This window comes from Cervus elaphus, chromosome 5, assembly GCF_910594005.1.
Source record: "Cervus elaphus chromosome 5, mCerEla1.1, whole genome shotgun sequence".
NCBI lineage: Eukaryota > Metazoa > Chordata > Mammalia > Artiodactyla > Cervidae > Cervus > Cervus elaphus.
The window spans coordinates 134,233,710-134,251,793 of record NC_057819.1 but is presented as its reverse complement, the minus strand read 5'-3'; the positions used below and the strand labels follow the sequence as shown (position 1 = coordinate 134,251,793).

At 54.2% G+C, this 18,084-nt stretch overlaps 1 protein-coding gene across 4 annotated transcripts in view; it reads right to left on the bottom strand.

Annotated features, from left to right (window-relative positions):
- Positions 1-18,084, bottom strand: part of PRKCA (protein kinase C alpha) — a 292,204-nt gene that overhangs the window by 34,151 nt on the left and 239,969 nt on the right. For 3 of the 4 annotated variants that reach the window (XM_043905761.1, XM_043905762.1, XM_043905763.1), the window contains exons 9-13: positions 7,927-8,064; positions 6,520-6,693; positions 4,497-4,588; positions 2,440-2,502; positions 1,274-1,412 (exon numbers count right to left, since the gene is read on the bottom strand). In XM_043905761.1, coding sequence (XP_043761696.1) covers positions 1,274-1,412; positions 2,440-2,502; positions 4,497-4,588; positions 6,520-6,693; positions 7,927-8,064 — 606 coding nt within the window. The remainder of the gene's footprint in view (positions 1-1,273; positions 1,413-2,439; positions 2,503-4,496; positions 4,589-6,519; positions 6,694-7,926; positions 8,065-18,084) is intronic. The other variant, XM_043905764.1, reaches the window with a different exon arrangement.

The window sequence follows — 18,084 nt, the reverse complement described above, 5'->3', positions numbered from 1 at the left end:
TGAGGCAGCATCTTGAATAAATACCGCAACGTCACCAAGGGCTAACATGAGTGCTCTACAGAGAGCTGAAGGCTGGCCTGACTTGGAATTCATCACCTGCTGCATCCCGGAGCTCAGTGGGGAGGGACTGTGCCGTCCACACGGCAGGGCGTGGACAGCAAGTGGGCTCCAGAGCGGCCCGGGCTGGTAACCCACCCACTCACTGGCAGGTAGGAAGCTTCATAATGCAGGAGGAAAACTGCTCCACGTGTTATAACAAAGACAGAGTGGCAGGGCTGCTGCTGTCAACACACGAATCCTGCAGCCGCCTGGCCAGACCCCATGGGTGTGCCCGCCCCGGCCGAGACGCCGGGATCCACACCAGCGTGCTGCTGAGGACACCTGCTTGCTGTTGTTGGTTGTCGCTCAGTCGAGTCTGACTATGTGCGACCCCACAGGCCGCAGCCCGCCAGGCTCCTCTGTCCATGGGATTCTCCAGGCAAGAACACTGGACTAGGTTGCCATTCCCTTCTCCAGGGGATCTTCCTGACCCAGGGATGGAACCTGCATCTCCTGTCAAGGCAGGCGGGTTCTGTAACACTGGGTCACCTTTGGAGAACCAAGTATTACCTATAAAATAGCATAGTGTCTGATAGGCTAGTCACTTTGATTTTTTGACACAGACAACAAACTGGTGGTTACCAAAAGGGAAGGGGGGCAGGACAAATGAGAAGTTTGGGATTAATGGATATACACCATTGCATAGAAAACAGATAGACAACAAGGACCTACTACACCGCACAGGGAACTATATTCAGGGTCTTATAATAATCTACAATGGAAAAGAATATGAATAATATTCTTACAGTAACTGAATCACTTTGTGTACACCTGAAATTAACACGACATTGTAAATCAACTATACTTCAATAAAAAGTAAACACAAAACAAAAAAACGAATCACTCTGATTTTGCTAAAATCCCATCACTGGGACCATCCCTGAGCCCGTTTCCACATGGAGCTTCTCACAAACAAGGTCCCTCCTTCTCCACCCCGTGGTGGTTCTTACACTCCTTCGCCTGCGACTGTAAGAAATGCATTTTTCCCATGCACCCACCTCACACATACGTGTAACAGAAACAAAAGTTCCGTGAAGCATGATGTGTCCTCACTGTGTGCACAGAGCTCTCACGCTTTCTTTTTCTGTATTTGCTCCACACACGCTGACGGGTGATGCCGGGTCCCATCCACACCCCCCGAGTGGCTGTGTTTCATGGCGAGTGAGCGGCCTACCTCCGGGGCGATGTAGTCGGGGGTCCCACAGAAGGTCCTGGTCGTGACGCCGTCCATCATGTGCTCCTTGCACATCCCAAAGTCCGCGATCTTGATGTGCCCTTCCGAGTCCAGCATGACGTTGTCTAACTTCAGGTCCCTGCAAGGAAGCAGGTGCATCAGCGTCCCTCCGCACGCAACTGCTTCGCTCTGCCTCGTTAGTACAGGCCTGGGAGAGCTGGGGCGGGACCTGCCACCCAGCGATTTTCCATCTCTAGAGCCCAGCGCAGTGCCTCGGGTACTTGTATGCATGCAAGTCGCTTCAGTCGTGTCCAACTCTGTGTGACCCCACGGACTGTAGCCCCCCAGGCTCCCATGACCATGGGATTCTCCAGGCAAGAAGACTGGAGTGGGTTGCCATGCCCTCCTCCAGGGGATCTTCCCGACCCAGGGATCAAACCCAGGTCTCTTATGTCTCCTGCATTGGCAGGCGGGTTCTGTACCACTAGCACCACCTGTGAAGCCCACCTAGGGTACAGCAGATACTTAATAAATCAGACTGAGTGAGTGACAGAGCCAGTGATGCCCACCTTGACTGCAGGTGAATCAACGGAGACTCAGCCGAGCACCTCCGCACCCCAGTTTGTTACTGTCCCACCCAGAGGGCTCAGGCTCCCCGCCGGGGCGCAGACCGCAGGCTCAGAACCACCGCACTGTGCACTCGGCCCCCTCATTCTGCCCGGCATCCTGATCACTCTCCGCTTAGTGCTGGCCAACGTCCTGCCTTCACCGTAACCAGCAACGCAGGAACCGGACCCAGCGGCCTCCCTCTCCCCACTCGCCCCAGCTCCCCACACTCCTCTGCTGAGCATCACTAGCAGAAACTCAGCCCGCACGGTCCCCGACCCTCACACCACATGAAAGGCAGAGGAAGGAGCCGGCAGGGGAGAGAAAAGCTCGTTTTCTTGCAGAAGCAGAAATGAGATCCAGAGACCAGAAGCTGGACCACATTTGCCTGGAGGCTGCAGAGAACGGTGGGTCCCAGCAGGTGTCCATGATGGGGTAGGGGGGATTGTCCTCTCCAGGTTTGACACACCCTCTCCCCTCAACAGAATCACACGCCCATGGAGTCCAGAGGGCCAGCAAAGCTTCCTCTGTGCTGCGGGCAGCAGGGCCTTGATACACACCGATAAATGATTCCTCTTTTATGAAGAAAGAACAGCCCGATGGAAATCTCTGCCGCATAGAACCTGCAAAAGAAAATGTCTGTCGGGCGTCCGGCTTGTTCCCTCCGGCCTTCTGGATACTTTCTACCCTCAAGATCAGGCATCAAAATGGCACAGGAAGGGAAGACCCTGGACCGTCAGAGACCAGTCCTGCCCTACAGGCAACTCCGACCCTCTGCAGTTTTATGACCCCAGCTTCCCCAAGGGATGACACAGCTGATAAAATCAGTGAAGCAGGTTTACTACCTGTCCCAAAACAAGCCCTTCTTGTCTGGGGCAGGTGGACAGGTAATTTACTGCTTAAAAGAAATTTTGAGCACAATCTTTTAAAGAGTAGCTGTCTGCTAGGCTGTTCTATGTCAGGGCTACAGTAGACTGAAGCAAATTTCCATTTTCCCCTTCAAGGACAGAATACCTTAGTGCTAGAAAACACACCTATGCCCTGGCTGACAAAGGTCAGTGTGTGCTGAACTCTGGGGCTGGTTTACTCACCCCCACATCCTCACCCCAGGCGCTGGGGGAAGTGCGACCCAGGCCACAATTCATACCGGGTGCACCTTTTAAATAATTCATGATAGGAAGCAGTTACAGCCACCGCTTCATTGGTCCATTGTCTGAAACTCCAAATAAACGCTGAAGGAGGTCTTACAATCTGCTTTGCGTTTAGTTCTTGAAGCCTGAGAAGCCACAAGACTCGGCCTGTGCAAACAGTACTCTTGCAAGGCTTCAGTAAGCACACGCGTTTACATGAGTGTGTTTACGGGAGCGGAGGAAGGACCCCTGACTACAAGGACCACACTCTCAATAGGGGGCCATCTCTGAGGGCCGGCGGGAGGTGGGGAGGAGGAGAGGAGGGGTCACGGGTGACTTTCCTGTGACTTTCTCCTTTTCTGTATTTTTAAAATATAAAACGTTCCAGCAGCACAGATACAGTTGAAGGCACTAAATGGGACGCCCATGGGTTTCTTCTCGATGGAGGGAGGCTGTTCTGACCTTGGCTCCGACAGCTCTGAGTGGTCAGGCTCAGCTCTGTCATTAGCGCGTTTAATGCTTTGTAACTAACAACACAGGAGACAGGATCAGGGGAGGGATTTCTGAAAACGGAAAAGTAAAAATAAAAGCAGAAACCACCAGCCCTGAGCGAGCCCCCAAGAATGTCCTGCTCTGCGTCTGGTGGGTCTCCCCAGGCCAGCTCACCCCACGTGGGCCAGGGCGGTGCGGGTTTATTGTTTAGACTGAACGCCGGCAGAGCCTGATGGACGGTTGCTCAGGTGATTAACTGGGGTTCCTGGCACTACACATCTTCACTGGGGGTGAAAGAGCTTTGCCTCTCTGAGTTCCCCGTGACTTCCTAGCCCTGGAATATGGGCTGATTCTCCAGGTCTCACGGCCCCCCTCTAGACGGATGATTCTCCGTCTTCCCTGGAGCCCGCGTCTCCCTGAAGGCACGGATTCCTGCCTCCTGGCCTCGAGGCGCGGGCACCCCACTGAAACCTCCCCGACCTCCTCCTGGACGGCGGCGCCTCCCGAGCCTACAGGGCCATCACCCTGGCGCCCAGCCCCGGTTCCCTTCCCCGGAACGCTTGTCCAGGACCCTGATGCCGCTGGGGCTCCAAGGTCGCACCGCTGCGCTCTTTCTGCTGACTGTCGGCTCCTCCTACACCAGCCCCAGCCCCAACCCTCCCGTCTCCTCCGGCAGGGAGCCCCCGATGCCGTCAGGCCCTGAGGCCCCCCAGGCTCTCTTGCTCCTCGCCAGGCCCTCGCTCCGCTGGGCGCAGCACCCAGAGCCCCTTCCGCTGCTCCGCTCGTGAGGGAATGACTCGGGGGCCGGGATGACGGCGGCTGCGCATCCGCAGCTCCCAGGGACGGGAAGGAGAACAAACGTCTCCGCAGGACGCGCGCAGGCGGACCCTGCCCACCGTCCTGCCCCGGGGAGGTAACAGCGCTTCACCCCAAGCTGGGCGGAGCCCCACTGCCAGACCCCCCCGGCCGGGCTGAGAGCACTTAAAGCTACTCACACTGCCTGCGGCTCCTTGAACTTCCCGACCTGCTGGATGTGGTACATGAGGTCCCCGCCGTTGACGTACTCCATGACGAAGTAGAGCCGGTCCTGAGGGCCGAGGTTCGACTGGTGAGCGCGCTCCGCCGTGGCCGGCGGCCCCGCTCCAGCCCGCGGTCTGCTTTCTCGTTGGGGAAACGTGGGCCGCGCCGGCACGTCTGCCCGGCGGAGCCCGTCACAGTTTCCTCCCCCCAGTAAAGAGTTAGTAAAGAGCCCTGTTGTGTGAGGACCTCGGGAAACAAAGTCCCGACGCAACCCTGAGGCGTCAGCTCTCAGGTGCCCTGTCCGCCCCTCTGGTTACGGAGCTTCCGATGATAGAAATGGCCTCAAAGCTTCCTCCGTTTTCTCCTACACGTAATTCATTTCTAAGCTGGGGCTGGCGTGAAGAGTCCACACGGGCCGCTTCTTTAACCAGTGGTTGGCAGTGCAGTGGGGACGTGTCTGAGAGCAGACCTCGCGCGTCGGGGGGCTCGCGCCCGTAGACCTCAGGATCGTCTGCTGCGGGCGGGGCCGCGAGTGGGGAAGCCGGTCGGTGTTCCTCCGCATCTACCTTCGCCCAAACGCTGCTTCTGACTTTCTCTCTCGCTGATACACTATATGTGGGCCCGCGAAGCGCACACATCATAGAACTCCGTGAGTGCGCGCATTTATAAGGACATTACACCGGGACAGATGGGGAGGTGGAGGGGGTTTAGGAGGGAGGTAACGGCACAGCATAAGGTAAACGCTGGCTATGCTCTCTTGCAGAAAACAGCACCATTTCACAGAGGTTATTAAACATTAAAGTGGTGCACAGGGTGGAAAAAAGGACGGAGCTGGAGCTAACAGCCAGGAAACGGCGCCGAGAGCCTCAATCTCTCGCTTTCCTGTTATGAACTTTAATTTCAATTTTATTTCTCTGCTTTGTAGCTTTCCAGAGCTTAATCAGCGTAACCAGGGTGACAGGATCCGGGCTGGGGCTTTTTCCTCTCCTTTCATATTGCTAGATTCTCTTCTGGACGCTACTGGGAGCTGCTCCTGGGAGCTGCTGGGAGACGGAGCGTCGCTCGGCTGCCCCCTGGTGGCCGGGTCTGGCTCTGCGGCTCCACCATCCACTCCGGACCGCAGGCCGCCCTGTCATTACAGTTACAGCTGCTGACCACCGAGTCACGTGTTCAGGAGGGCACCCGCGAGGCGTGGAGAGCTTGCCTTTGGGAACACCTCACTACGGTGCGGCGTATAGTATACACATATATAAATATAAACATCTAAGTGTTTGTATTTCTTGTAGGTTACCTGCAAGCACCATGCCCCAGACTTGGCTGATTAGTGCTTTGGAAATTATTTTTCCCTCTCTTTAGTTAACCTGTATGACAGGGCTCTGCAAACTTTTCCTGTAAAGGGCCAGACAGGAAATATTTTAGGCTTTGTGTGTCTCTTAAAACTACTCAGCTGTGCCTTTGTGTCTGAAAGCCCGCGATGCCAGGTTAGTGAAAGGGCAGGCTGTGTTCCAAGAAAGCCATTTATGGACCTTGAAATCATCTAATTCTCTTGTGTTACAAAATAATATTCTTTTTATGAAGCCTCTCTTAGAGCTCAGGGACCATCCATACAAACAGGTCAGACTGCCACCCCTGCATGTGCATTACCCAAGAACATCCTCTTCCAGGACATGGGTCTCCTGACACTCTGATGCCAGTTTGGCAGCTGGACCAGGCCTTAACGAGCCAGGACTGTGAGTTACCGTTTCGTATCTCTGAGCCTTAACACAGTGCCTGGTGTGTGTTAAGAAAACCTTTGATAGCAGCATTCACAGAATCAAATGGAATTAATGCCAAGTCTATAGGTAGGGGACGCCCTGAATTCCCCAGTGGTACCCAGTCTGCTCGGGAGAGGAGGATGTGGGCTGATGCCTTCTCCCGGGAGGAAGGCGGCGGGGGGCGACGGTGCAAGGACCCAGGGGTGGCGGGGGGGGGGGGGCAGGTAGGCCCCAGGGCCCTTACCACCGTCTGGAAGCAGGAGTGCAGCTGTGTCAGGAACGGCGGCTTGTCGAGCAGGGCCAACACCCGCTTCTCCACCATGGTGCACTCCACGTCGTCGTCCTGGATGACCACATCCTTCTTCAGGATCTTGATGGCGTACAGCTCCTCGGTCCCCTTCCGGTCGGCCAGCATCACCTGCAGGCAGACAGAGGGCAACCTGAATCCCCGGGCACACAGCACGGGGGTGCGGGAACTGTGTGTGCAGACCTGTCCTTTTTTTTAAGATATTTTTTTGATGTGGCTCATTTTTAAAGTCTTCATTCAATCTGTTACAATATTGCTTCTATTTTCTGCTTTTGGTTTTTTGGCCAAGAGGCATGTGGGATCTTAGTTCCCTGACCAGGGATTGAACCTGCAGCCCCTACACTGGAAGGTGAAGTCTTAAGCGCTGGAGCACCAGGCAAGTCCCAGCAGATTCATCGATATAAATAAAGCTCCACTTCAGGTGCCGGTTCTCAAATACTGCACTTTGTGTATGTATGTGTTAGTTGTCAGTCGTGTCCAAATCTTTGCAACCCCATTGACTGCTGCACATTAAATTCCTCCAGCATACAGTTTGAGAAAGCTCTGGGAGATGGTGAAGGACAGGGAAGCCTGGCGTGCTGGAGTCCACGGGGTCACGAAGAGTCGGACATGGCTGAGCCAGGACTGGACTGAAAGCTTCTAGGCCACCAAGATGCACATGCTGTGTGGGCCGTTGCCACACGAGGGCGCCATTGCAGCCGCTGAAAATGATGCTTGACATCCTCCTCTGCATCAGCAGGTACTTCAGGAGCATCCTCATCTCGGGAGCATCGTCATCTCAGGAGCACTGTCATCTCAGGAGCATCGTCATCGCGGGAGCACCCTCATCTTGGGAGCACCCTCATCTAAGGAGCACCCTCATCCCAGGAGCACTCTCAGAGCAGACACCTGACTGACTTTTACATGCTCCTCGCAAGGCAGGAAGCTGGACCCAAATCCAAAAGAAAGCGGCATGATCAAAGCCAGCCCCTGGATCTGCCATGAGATTTGGACTCAGAGAGGCAGACGCAGATACACAGGCTGGACACGGAGGAAACCTGGTCTGGTATCTCAACTATTACGTTCATTTACTACAAGCCAACATTTAATTTTCAGCTGTGAAAATTATTCAGACACCGTTGTGGGGCACTGACTCCATCCTGAAACCTTAAACGGTGACACAGGGGGCCCTGTCTGGCTTTTTGGGAAAGTCTCTTTTAATGCGATGAAGTGGGAAGCCCCTGAGAATGTGGCAGAACCAGGGGACGTCTAAACGGCTGCCCCAGAGTCCTCGGGGAGACTCGGGCTGACTGGCCCCCATGTCCTCCACAGAAGCCCCGCCTGGCTCGGACATGGCCCGCTCACCTTCCCAAAGCTGCCTTTGCCCAGCACCATGAGGAAGTTGAAGTCAGTGAGCTTCACTCTGTCCAGGTTGTTGGAAGGCTGTCTCCTGTCCTCGGAGGGACTGATGACTTTGTTGCCGGCAGGGCCAAGCTTGGCTTTCTAAACAATAACACACATGTGAAAACAGTCAGCCATTTCCTCAGGGACAAAAGTGACAGGAAACTCTTGTGACTAAGCTGGATGCCGATGCTGGGTGGTGGTGGGAGGGGAGACGGGTGAGGAGAGGAAGCCGGGCCACTTGCGATGTCTACTCCTACCTCCATCGCTGCACTCACCCCAAGGGCGACATTTGCAAAGGAGCGAGAAGCTGCCCTCACCCATCACAAGAGACACTTTGTATCTATAACTAACATAATAAAAGAAGTAAATGTAATAAACTGTGTACTGATTCTTTCCTTATTTGTAGATTCTCCAATTTGAGATTTGCAGAAACTTACACCCACAATAGAGGGAGAGTGTGTTCCCTGGAGGAAAACGCTTTCACGGCAGGCAATGGGGTGACTCACTGCTGCGCTAAAAGGCACAGGAGGGAGAACAAAGGTTTCTTTTTCCGGTAAAGAGTTGGACTCATGAAAAGTGGTGACCTGTAGGAGCATCTGGTTCCCCACGGGTGCTCTCTGCATCCAGCAAATCCTGGGTCATGACCTGTGAGTTACCCAGAGGGGTTTTACCCACTGGTCCCTTGGTTAACACCGCTCAAGTTAACTCGGCTCCCAGGGAGATGGCAGGAGGTGAAGAAGCTTTCAGGAGATTTTGGGCACGACCAGACCACCGGGACTTCGGTGCTCTGCTCTTCAGGGGAATGTGGGATCTGACGTGTTTTCTTTAGTGGCTGAGAAGGCTCTCAAGGAATCGTCCACATCCCCTCTCTGAGCAGAAGCCTCCTTCGTCCACAGCCACTGGGTGAGCTGCTGGCGCCTGGCTCTGTGGGGCGGCCATGCCTTCTCAGGATGAGCCTCCACCCCTGCCCCCGCAGACCCAGCCCCAGAGCCGCACACGGCGCAAGGTCTGCACTAGCATTTTGGTTGAAGGAAGAACAAAGCGAAGCCTGACCGTGCTCATCACATGCTGGGCTGTGAGGTGACTCTTTTCTCTGATCAAAATAAACTTTTTTAGGGATCATGGGCTTCTCAGGTGGCATGATCAGTAAAAGAACCCACCTGCTGATGCAGGAGATGTGAGTTTGATCCCTGGGTCAGGAAGATCCCCTGGAGGAGGAAATGGCAACCCACTCCAGTATTCTCACCTGGGCAGAGGAGCCTGGTGGGCTACAGTACATGGGGTTGCAAAGAGTTGGACACGACTGAGCGACTAAACAACAAAATATATATCACACATGTTCGCAACATGCAGAGAGAGGAACCTGACAACAGAAGGGTCTTCTAGTTCTGAGAGTCCGAAGGCAGACAGGCCAACACTGATCAGGGTCAGACAAGTAACGGGTATTTATCCTATAACTCTGTATCTGCAATAAAAATGTTCTGTCCCTGTCTCTGTGCATCTGAACGGCCCTGATAACATAAGACTGATGGTGTTTGGTGCTGTTCCATCGACCAGGACGCGGGGAGCAGAAAGAGCTAGGCCACGCAGAACCAAGGGCCCCTGAACAGCAGCCTACTTCTAGGGCGACATATTCACCTGCACCCAGAGCAACACTATGAGAAATCAACGGGTTTCATATCACTTATACGTAACACCACTTCTCAGGCGGTGCTAGTGGTAAAGAGTCCCACTTGCAATGCAGGAGATGTAAGAGACGTGAGTTTGATCCCTGGGTCAGGAAGATCCCCTGGAGGAGGAAATGGCAACCCACTCCAGTGCTCTTGCCTGGAGAATCCCATGGACAGATGAGCCTGGAGGGCTACAGTTCATGGGGTCGCAAAGAGTCGGAGATAGCTGAAGTGACTTAGCATGCATAATAGGCAGTATAAGAAATTTGTGAATGAACAGGTGAAGTTGCGTGGCTGTGCTCCAATAAAACTTTATTTACAAAAACAGACAGCAGCCAGAATCTGGCCCGGGGGCTCTCGTCTGCCTCCTTTTGCCCCACATCACACAAGTTCTGAAATCATTCCTCCTCATCTACAGCTGGATTTAAACACAGCCTCCCTCTGTCCTCACCAAGCTGGCAGAACGGCGACAGTTAAGAGCCTCAGATGCACCTGAATTAAGTCCCTACTGAGTCTCTTCCACGACCAGCACAGGAAACAGCTGTCCAGCATCCAAACGGTGTAATGAGTGAAGAACTTATTTGGGAGAGCGAAAATTTACGGGAAACCACATGAGGTCATTTTCTTGATGAGAAATGTTTTTATGGACACGTCCACACCAGCTGTCTCTGCCGCTGGCAGGCCTCTGTTGTCATGGCAACTCGGCCACTCTCTCGGGAGACGCAGACCTGTGACGTGTTAGCACTCAGACCATTGTGGGAAATCGAAGTCCCTGTTTCTTCTGGACCCGAGTGTTCTCACCTTAGTACCAGCTGTGCTGCTTTCCTGCAGGCAACCTGCTTTGCCCCCGTGTCCCAGATCCAAGCGCCAACGGCCGACACCCCCCGCAGGCCGGCTCAGTCCGGCGGTAATAGCGCACTGGTCCTGCCGCTCCAGAGGTCCTGGGACGGCCACTGGGTCTGTCCCACCCAGTGCCCGAGAGTCCAGCCTTCTGTGCCCAAGCTTCCGGGACCAGAAACTTCACTCCGTCCAAGTATTTCCATCTGGAGCGAGCCCGTCTTTCTCTCACCAGGGAGCTGAGGGCACACGTCTGCCCGACGCCCAGCTAACTGCAGCTCAAGGCCACAGCATGTCATTGGAAGAGGATTTGGGGCACTTGGTAATTTTTTGAAAGCATCCTTTTCTAGAGGCTCAGCAGTAATGAATCCACCTGCTAATGCAGGAGATGCAGTTTGATCCCTAGGTCGGGAAGATCCCCTGGAGGAGGGCATGGCAACCACTCCAGTGTTCTTGCCTGAAGAATCCCATGGACAGAGGAGCCTGGCGGGCACAGTCCATGGGGTCACAGAGTCTGACATGACTCAGCGATTAAACAAGCCCTTTTCCTGCTGAAACGCTCCCCGTTGGGATCGCCACGGTGCTGGCTTTGTAAGTCAGTGCTGGCAGGGTCACCGCCAAACGAACTCACACTGTCAACAGAGGAAATGAGTTTCCAGACTGCTGGCAAAATTGCCTAGGAGTGGGCAGTTTTCTGTGCTAAGAAAGCAGAGGAGGTATGAAGTGAGCTGGCCTTCTGCCAGAGGAGTCTGCGTGAACCACTGGACCACGGGCATCTTCCCCAGGACCAAGACGAGTCCCGACAGTCACAGAACATGCGGGAGCATCAAGCGGGAACCCTGTCTTCACGGCCAGCAGAAAGTGCAGCAGGGCTCGGGGCTCTCTGCAGGCGCAGCGGTTGGGGAAATCTTTTACTTGCGAATCTTTACTGCCCTCTTGTGGTATTTATTTTCTGGATGGACTGCAATTTTTCTTTTTTAAATGTTATTTTTTAACATTTTTTGTTTTGTATTGAAGTACAGGTGATGAACAGTGTTGGGATAGTTTCGGGTGGACAGCAAAGGGACTCAGCCACACACACACATGTATCCATCCCGCCCCTCGCCTCCAGGCTCTCTGTGAAACTGTCCCCGTGCAGGACAGGAGGTCCTTGTTAGTTATCCTTTACACACAGCTTAGGGCAGGGGCGGCAGAGGATAAGATGGTCGGATCATCACCGACTCAGTGGACATGAGTCTGAGCAGCTCCAGGAGACACCGAAGGGCAGGGAGGCCTGGCGTGCTGTCATTCGTGGGGTTGCCAAGAGTCGGACACGACTGAGCGGCTGAACAATGACAAAAGCGTTTCCCAGGTGGTGCTAGTGGCAAAGAATCCGCCTGCCCATACAGGAGACATGAGAGACGTGCGTTTGATCCCTGGGTCGGGAAGATCCCCTGGAGGAGGAAATGGCCACCCGCTCCAGTATTCTTGCCTGGAGAATCCCATGGGCAGAGGAGCCTGGAGGGCTACAGTCCACGGGGTTGCAAAGAGTCGGACACGACTGGGCGGCCAAGCACACACACATACGTCCACCTGAACTCCCTGAGTGTCCTCCCCGTCCTTCCCGCCAGCGGCCACGAGTTCCATCTCTAAGTCTGTGAGTCTGCATCTGCTTTGTGAATTAGTTCATTTATGGAATTTCTTCTTAGATTCTGCATCTAAGGGATGTCACACGCTATTTCTCCTCGGTCTGACTTATTTCACTCAGTGTGACAATGACCGACTGCATTCTGACTGGACTCTTAGCCAGGTTTAGAAATATGCCCAAGTTTACTAGAACGGCCCACAGAAGTGAAGTTCCTGTAAATACTGCAAAATGGCACAAACAAGATGCAAACGCTACCTTCCCAGCTCTGCCTTCACGGAAGGTGACTCGTCTCTCGTGTGGGAGCCCGGCCTGTGGGCGGTGCCGGCGGGAGGTGTGCAGACACCAGAGTGTGCCCTGGGATCGCCAAGCGCGTGATTTCAGGAGACAAGCCCCAACCACTGCTAGCTGCCTCTGTGTCCTGACTCTCCCCAGACCTCTGACTCGGCCCAGACTCTGCAAACCACGGACGCCAGGGAGGCCGTGAGCGCCGAGCGGGCCAGGAGCAGCCCCCGAGACCTGCTGTGTCTAGGAAATAATGGAACCATTGTCCCAAGAGGGCAGAATTCAGCAAAATGGCCACCCCCAGGGAAATTCAACTTGTGCTAAGTGATCACAGGGTGGGAGCTCCTGAAAACAAACAACGGAAACCCAGACCGTGGCTGGCAGTGAAGCTCAGATCCTGGAAAAGTACCAGGCACTTCTCACCCTCCTCAGCGGCTGCAGGACAGGTGGGTGGGTGAGGGTCATCCCGCCCCTCCTGCGCCCCGGGGAACCTGGGCAGAGGTTTGAAACCTGACGGGCGTGGAGGGAAAGAAAGACAGAAAAACAGGATCCTTCCTCCAAAAGGCTGAACATGTTTGCTCAATTACTCAATTTAAATTTTTTTCTAAAATGCCTCTAATTGACAGCGGCAGGCATTCTGAAAGCGGGGACGACTGCAATTAAATTTAGCACAAAATTTCCATAATCGTTGATTTCACCCTATCTTCACTGAACGTTTTTTAAATTGCACCAGTTTTCGAAAAGGAGGGATCTAATTATAGCTCAGCTGGGACACCTGCTTTCCAGCCCGGCTCAGCTGTGCGGTTCCGGGCTGTTTTCTGCGCCGCCCGCCCCGCCCCCAACCCTGCCCCGTGGTAACAGGCTGACGGGACTTGGGGGAAGCGTGGCTGGGAGGGCCAGCTCCAGCACTGCAGGCCCCTCCAGGCCTCAGTTTCTTCATCTGTCAAATGGACTCAAACGCCCACCGCCGCCTGTGCGGGGAACCCCCGTTTGCTCAGTTGCTGCTGCAGGGCTGCAGCACCGGCAGAAGGGCCGTGCTCAGGGGCCGCAGAGAGGAGCAGGGGGATGCGGGGACCCCCGGGACAGCACTGCCCCGAGGACCTGGCCTTCCCCACACCTGTCAGACTTCTGAAACCTCAAAGAGTGCTTTCTCTTCCCCATTTCCAGTCACCTGGGTCACTAATCTCTTGGAGCTCCTTCAGGGGACACACCTGTAGCATCAGGGACATGTCCTGGAGATGAGAAACTGAACAACACCATTTGTTGGATGTTTTCTTTGGTGCGGTGTGTTAGAAAGACTGTCTGTTGATTCTAGTTTAGTGTAGGGAGTGAGATCTTTCCTTGCAAATTTTGTTCCCAGGTGTCTGAGTATTTAAATTTTCCACTCGCTTCAGATATGAATATGCTGTAACCATCTCAGGCTGAGTTTAATTATTAACAAAAGCAGTCCATGGAGAACACAGCTGGTCTGTGGCCCCCTAACCCGCTCCTTCCAAAGACAGCGGTGTTGTCGCAAATGACAATAGGCCAGATTTTTACAATAATTTACATGCAAGTTGCCAAGTTCCCTTGGATCCTTCGGGGACAGAATGGTTGATGAGGTTATAACAATTAAGTGACTTGGGAAGAAATGAGAAAAAGCTGAAGCAGAGCGAGTGGTATTAAGCCAGGTGTGAAGACGATCAGAACCACTGGATGTCTCGGCCTGTGGTCTTCCGGACCAGCGCACACCTTGCCGACTGCCCGCTGACAGAGGTGTGTCCTCAACCACAGTTACCTGGGTCTGGAGGTGTGACCAGAAACACACATGAACAGAAACGAAGGAAAACGTCAGTTTAAAGACACACCCCTCCCTCCCAGGCGTTGCCTTCCAGACTGGCCAGCGGGGGAGGCAGAGGGGGTCACGGGCACAGACGGGCCGGCAGGGGATGGGGGACAGGGGGGTGGGGGGGGTCACAAATGGGGCCAGGGGGAGGGGGATGGGGCAGCGCTCAGGGCTCCCGGCTGCAGGCCTGGGGACCAGCCCTTCCCCCGATGAACTGTGTCAAACCAGGGGCCAAGACCCTCTCTCTTCCTCCTTTGGCGTCCGTGCAGCGGGACATGGCTCACGGCAACAGCTCTGTGACACTCAGACATTCATGGTTCCTTCTGCCTTCCGCCGACCGACGGGGTGGGTGCAGGGATGGCGGAACCCTGGTTAACCAAGCGTCTGCCTGGGAGCAGCCAGGTGCTGTTTAGTTGCTAACTCGTGTCTGACTCCGTGTGGCCCCGTGGACTGTAGCCCGCCAGGCTCCTCTGTCCATGGGGTTCTCCAGGCAAGATACTGGAGTGGGTTGCCATTTCCTCCTCCAGGGGATCTTCCTGACCCAGGAATCGAACTGGTGTCTCCTGCGTCTCCTGCATTGGCAGGCATATTCTTTACCACTGAGCCACCTGGGAAGCCCTAATAGCCAGTTACCAGTCGCTTTATACACAGATAGCTGCTATTTGTAAATGAAAATAAAACCAAACCCACTTACCACCAAACTGTGTAACACAATGCACTTCTTCCTGATTCAGAAGGCTCTTCAGTATCTTGAAGAGCCTAAGGTTACTGGCAAGAGACAAGCCTGCTGAGCAGCCGATTAGCCGAGCTCTGGCTGACCAAATGCCAGGTGACCAGGACTTCTGTTCACCTTGAACTTCTCCCTGAAATAACCCATCATGATCGGATAACTTGACTTTTTCAAGTACCAGTGTGATCAAAACAAGTGAGACCATCTTAACAGAGAATTCTATGCAGGCAGCCATGGGATTAATTCTTCAAGTTCACACGGGGTGGTGGTGGGGGGCAGTCAGCCGCTGGGAGAAAATGTGAGGGGGCTGCTTCTCTGAGCCTAAAGTCCACAGCCTGCAAGGCGCACAACAGCCCTGTTCCCGAGCAGAGGGGAGACCAGAGACGGAAGGATGATGCTTTGTGTTCAGAAGGCTTTGCCCACTAAGACAGGATACTGGGCAGCAAGTGAATGTCACATCATTTGACAGGTCTGGACCGACTGTCGTCTACTACATCATATAATTATGGCCCTATACACCTGTAATTACAGATCTCCTTATAGTCATTCTCAAAACAGGCCATTTTATTCCAATCCCCAAAAGCTCTATTTTAGACTAGAGATCTTAATCCACATCCAGGTTGAAGGCAACAAGAGAAACAAAACTGTCCTTACTGAGATCCTGGTGTTGGAATAACTGTGGAGTAAATGTAAGCCTGAGTCTGTCTCCTGCACCTTCCTGACGGAGCAGCACGTCTCTGCTTGAGTCCTTGAGGCACTGCGACCTCCAGATTGGCTGAGATGCCTTGAGAAGAAGGGTCCTACCTCCCACCTCCACCTGGAATAGGAGGCGAAAATCCTCCAGCAGAGACGCTTCTATACAGTTGCCATGCAGTCACTGGGCAGTTATTCTTAGACTTAAATGGACCCAGAAAGAACTCTAAGCTGTTTCAAGCTTGGATATAACAAAACAGCCCAAATTCCTTAAAAAAAAAAAAAAATCAAAGGAAAGGCTTATGCAGTGACTCAGCCAGTTCCAGAGTCTGGAGGGAACCTGCCTGGCCCGCAGCCCGGATCGGGGTGGGGGTCGAGAGGACGCGCTCCCCTGCTCAAGGTGGACAAGGTCAGTGTAGGAGCCCAAACGTCAGCGAGCTGGTTTTCAATGACCCGCTGAAGACACACCAGCTGCTGGGCTCGCTGAGCTCCCGCTCCGAGGCTCTGTGACTGCATCTGTCGGCCTGAAGCCCTGGGAAGGGGCACGCCCGAGGCCCAGGTCTTCAGAGGAAAGGAGGCCTCATCCGTGGGAACAAAAGCCATCAACAGAAGGGAAGCCAAGCCCCAAGCTCCTGGCCTCAGGCTCCTGGGCCCTGTCTCAGGCCGCAGTCCCCAGGCCGACGCCTTGCCCCACACTGAGCGAGCCACGCCTCCTCAGCAGTGAGGCCAGGTCGGCATCCCGAGGGCCGGAGGAAGAACCGCGCCGTGGCCACGGTCAGCCGTGCCTAGCTGGGTCAGCTGCGGGGTGGGGGCTGGGAGGAGGCCCGCTTGCCTCCCGGGAGGTCAGGACGTTACCCGCACACTGGGGAGTCAGGGGCAGGTTCCCAACCCTGTTCGTGCTCGCGGTGTCCTTGGGAGCCAGGGTCCCGTCTGAAGTCTGTCTTTTTTTAAAAAGAAATTTCATTTATTTTTGTCTGTGCTGGGTCTTTGCTTGAGAACTTTCTCTGGCTCCAGCGTGAGGGGGCTGCTCCCCAGCTGTGGGGCTGGGTTTCTCATTGTGGAGGCTTCTCTTGCTGCAGGGAACAGGCTCGAGGGCTCGGGCTCAGTAGGCGTGGCTCCCAGGCTCAGCTGCTCCGTGGCATGTGGGATCCTCCCGGACGGGGGATTGAACCCGGGTCCCCCGCACTGGCAGGTGGATTCTTAGCCACCGGGCCACCAGGGGAGCCCCCGTCTCATGCCTCTGTCCCCACAAGTGGTACTTGGCATTGAGGAGATGCAGCATGTACCAGCTGGAAATTCCCAGAATGCCCCCTTTCTGGGAAAGGAGCTGGTCCATCTCCAGGCATGACCACGCTCATCGTGCCAGTCGGTCTGTTCGCCCAAGTGCTCGAGGCGCCTGGCTGTGTGAGCGGAGGCAGGCCCTGGGCTGCAGAGCGGCTCGGCCCTGACAGCTTCCCTCGTCAGACACGAGCTCGGGCACCCTCCCTGGATGTGGGCAAGTGACCGGGAGACATGGAGGCCTCGTGGGACCTGAAGTTTAGATTCCAAAGCCTTCACAGCAGGACCCGAGGTTCCTCTCTGGATGCACGTGGAGGGGACACACGGACAGGTGTGCCCAGCAGGGGGCACAGGGGACGCCGGGGCCATTTAAAGGGCTGGAGGGCGATGTAAGGTTGGGGGGGTGACGAGCCTGAGACACAGGGAGGGCCTTCACCACAGAGCACAGGCAAGTTCTGAGATGGGTGTAGACCACAGCACACTCCTAAAAATGCCACCATACGGTCACATAAAAGCATGCACTCCCCACCACCCAGAATATTAGAAATTCTGAGCAGCGTCCTTCAGAGTCTGCCCTGGAGTCTGCTCTGCTGAAGAGCAGTGTTAATCCCTGTTGATGATGCTCAAACAGAGGTGAGAAAATGATTTCCAACACCGAACCTCATCCCATTTCAATTTAAGGTTCTGCCTCTAAGAGCTGACGTACAAAGAGGAAAACAAAATCTCTTTTCACTGATGTGCATTTTATAGATTTACCCTACCCTTAACACCACACAGCTCAGAAAGTAATTAAGGAAGCCATTTAGGGGGAGAAAAGCCGAGTCCATATTGAGGCACACAGATTTTCTGTTTTGTGTCTAAAAGGTCATCTGAAAGGACTCAGGTTTCCATGGTAACACTGGCAAGCCTGATCAAATCAACACACAGCTACACTTTGTCGGGGGTCTCCAATGAACCATTTTTTTTTCCCCATCTGAAGAACATCCTGAATTAACGAAAGTCTTCAAAGACAATGGAAGCTTTTGGAAAATCCAATTTCAACAACAGTAAACTGAAGAATGCCTGCTTTCTTTCCACAGACAACCTAGCAACTGAGTCTCAAGTGCAGTGATTTAAACGTCTTAACTCTCATCATAACTGGGTCACATTTTGTTAATCAGTAACAAGGTTAATCTCA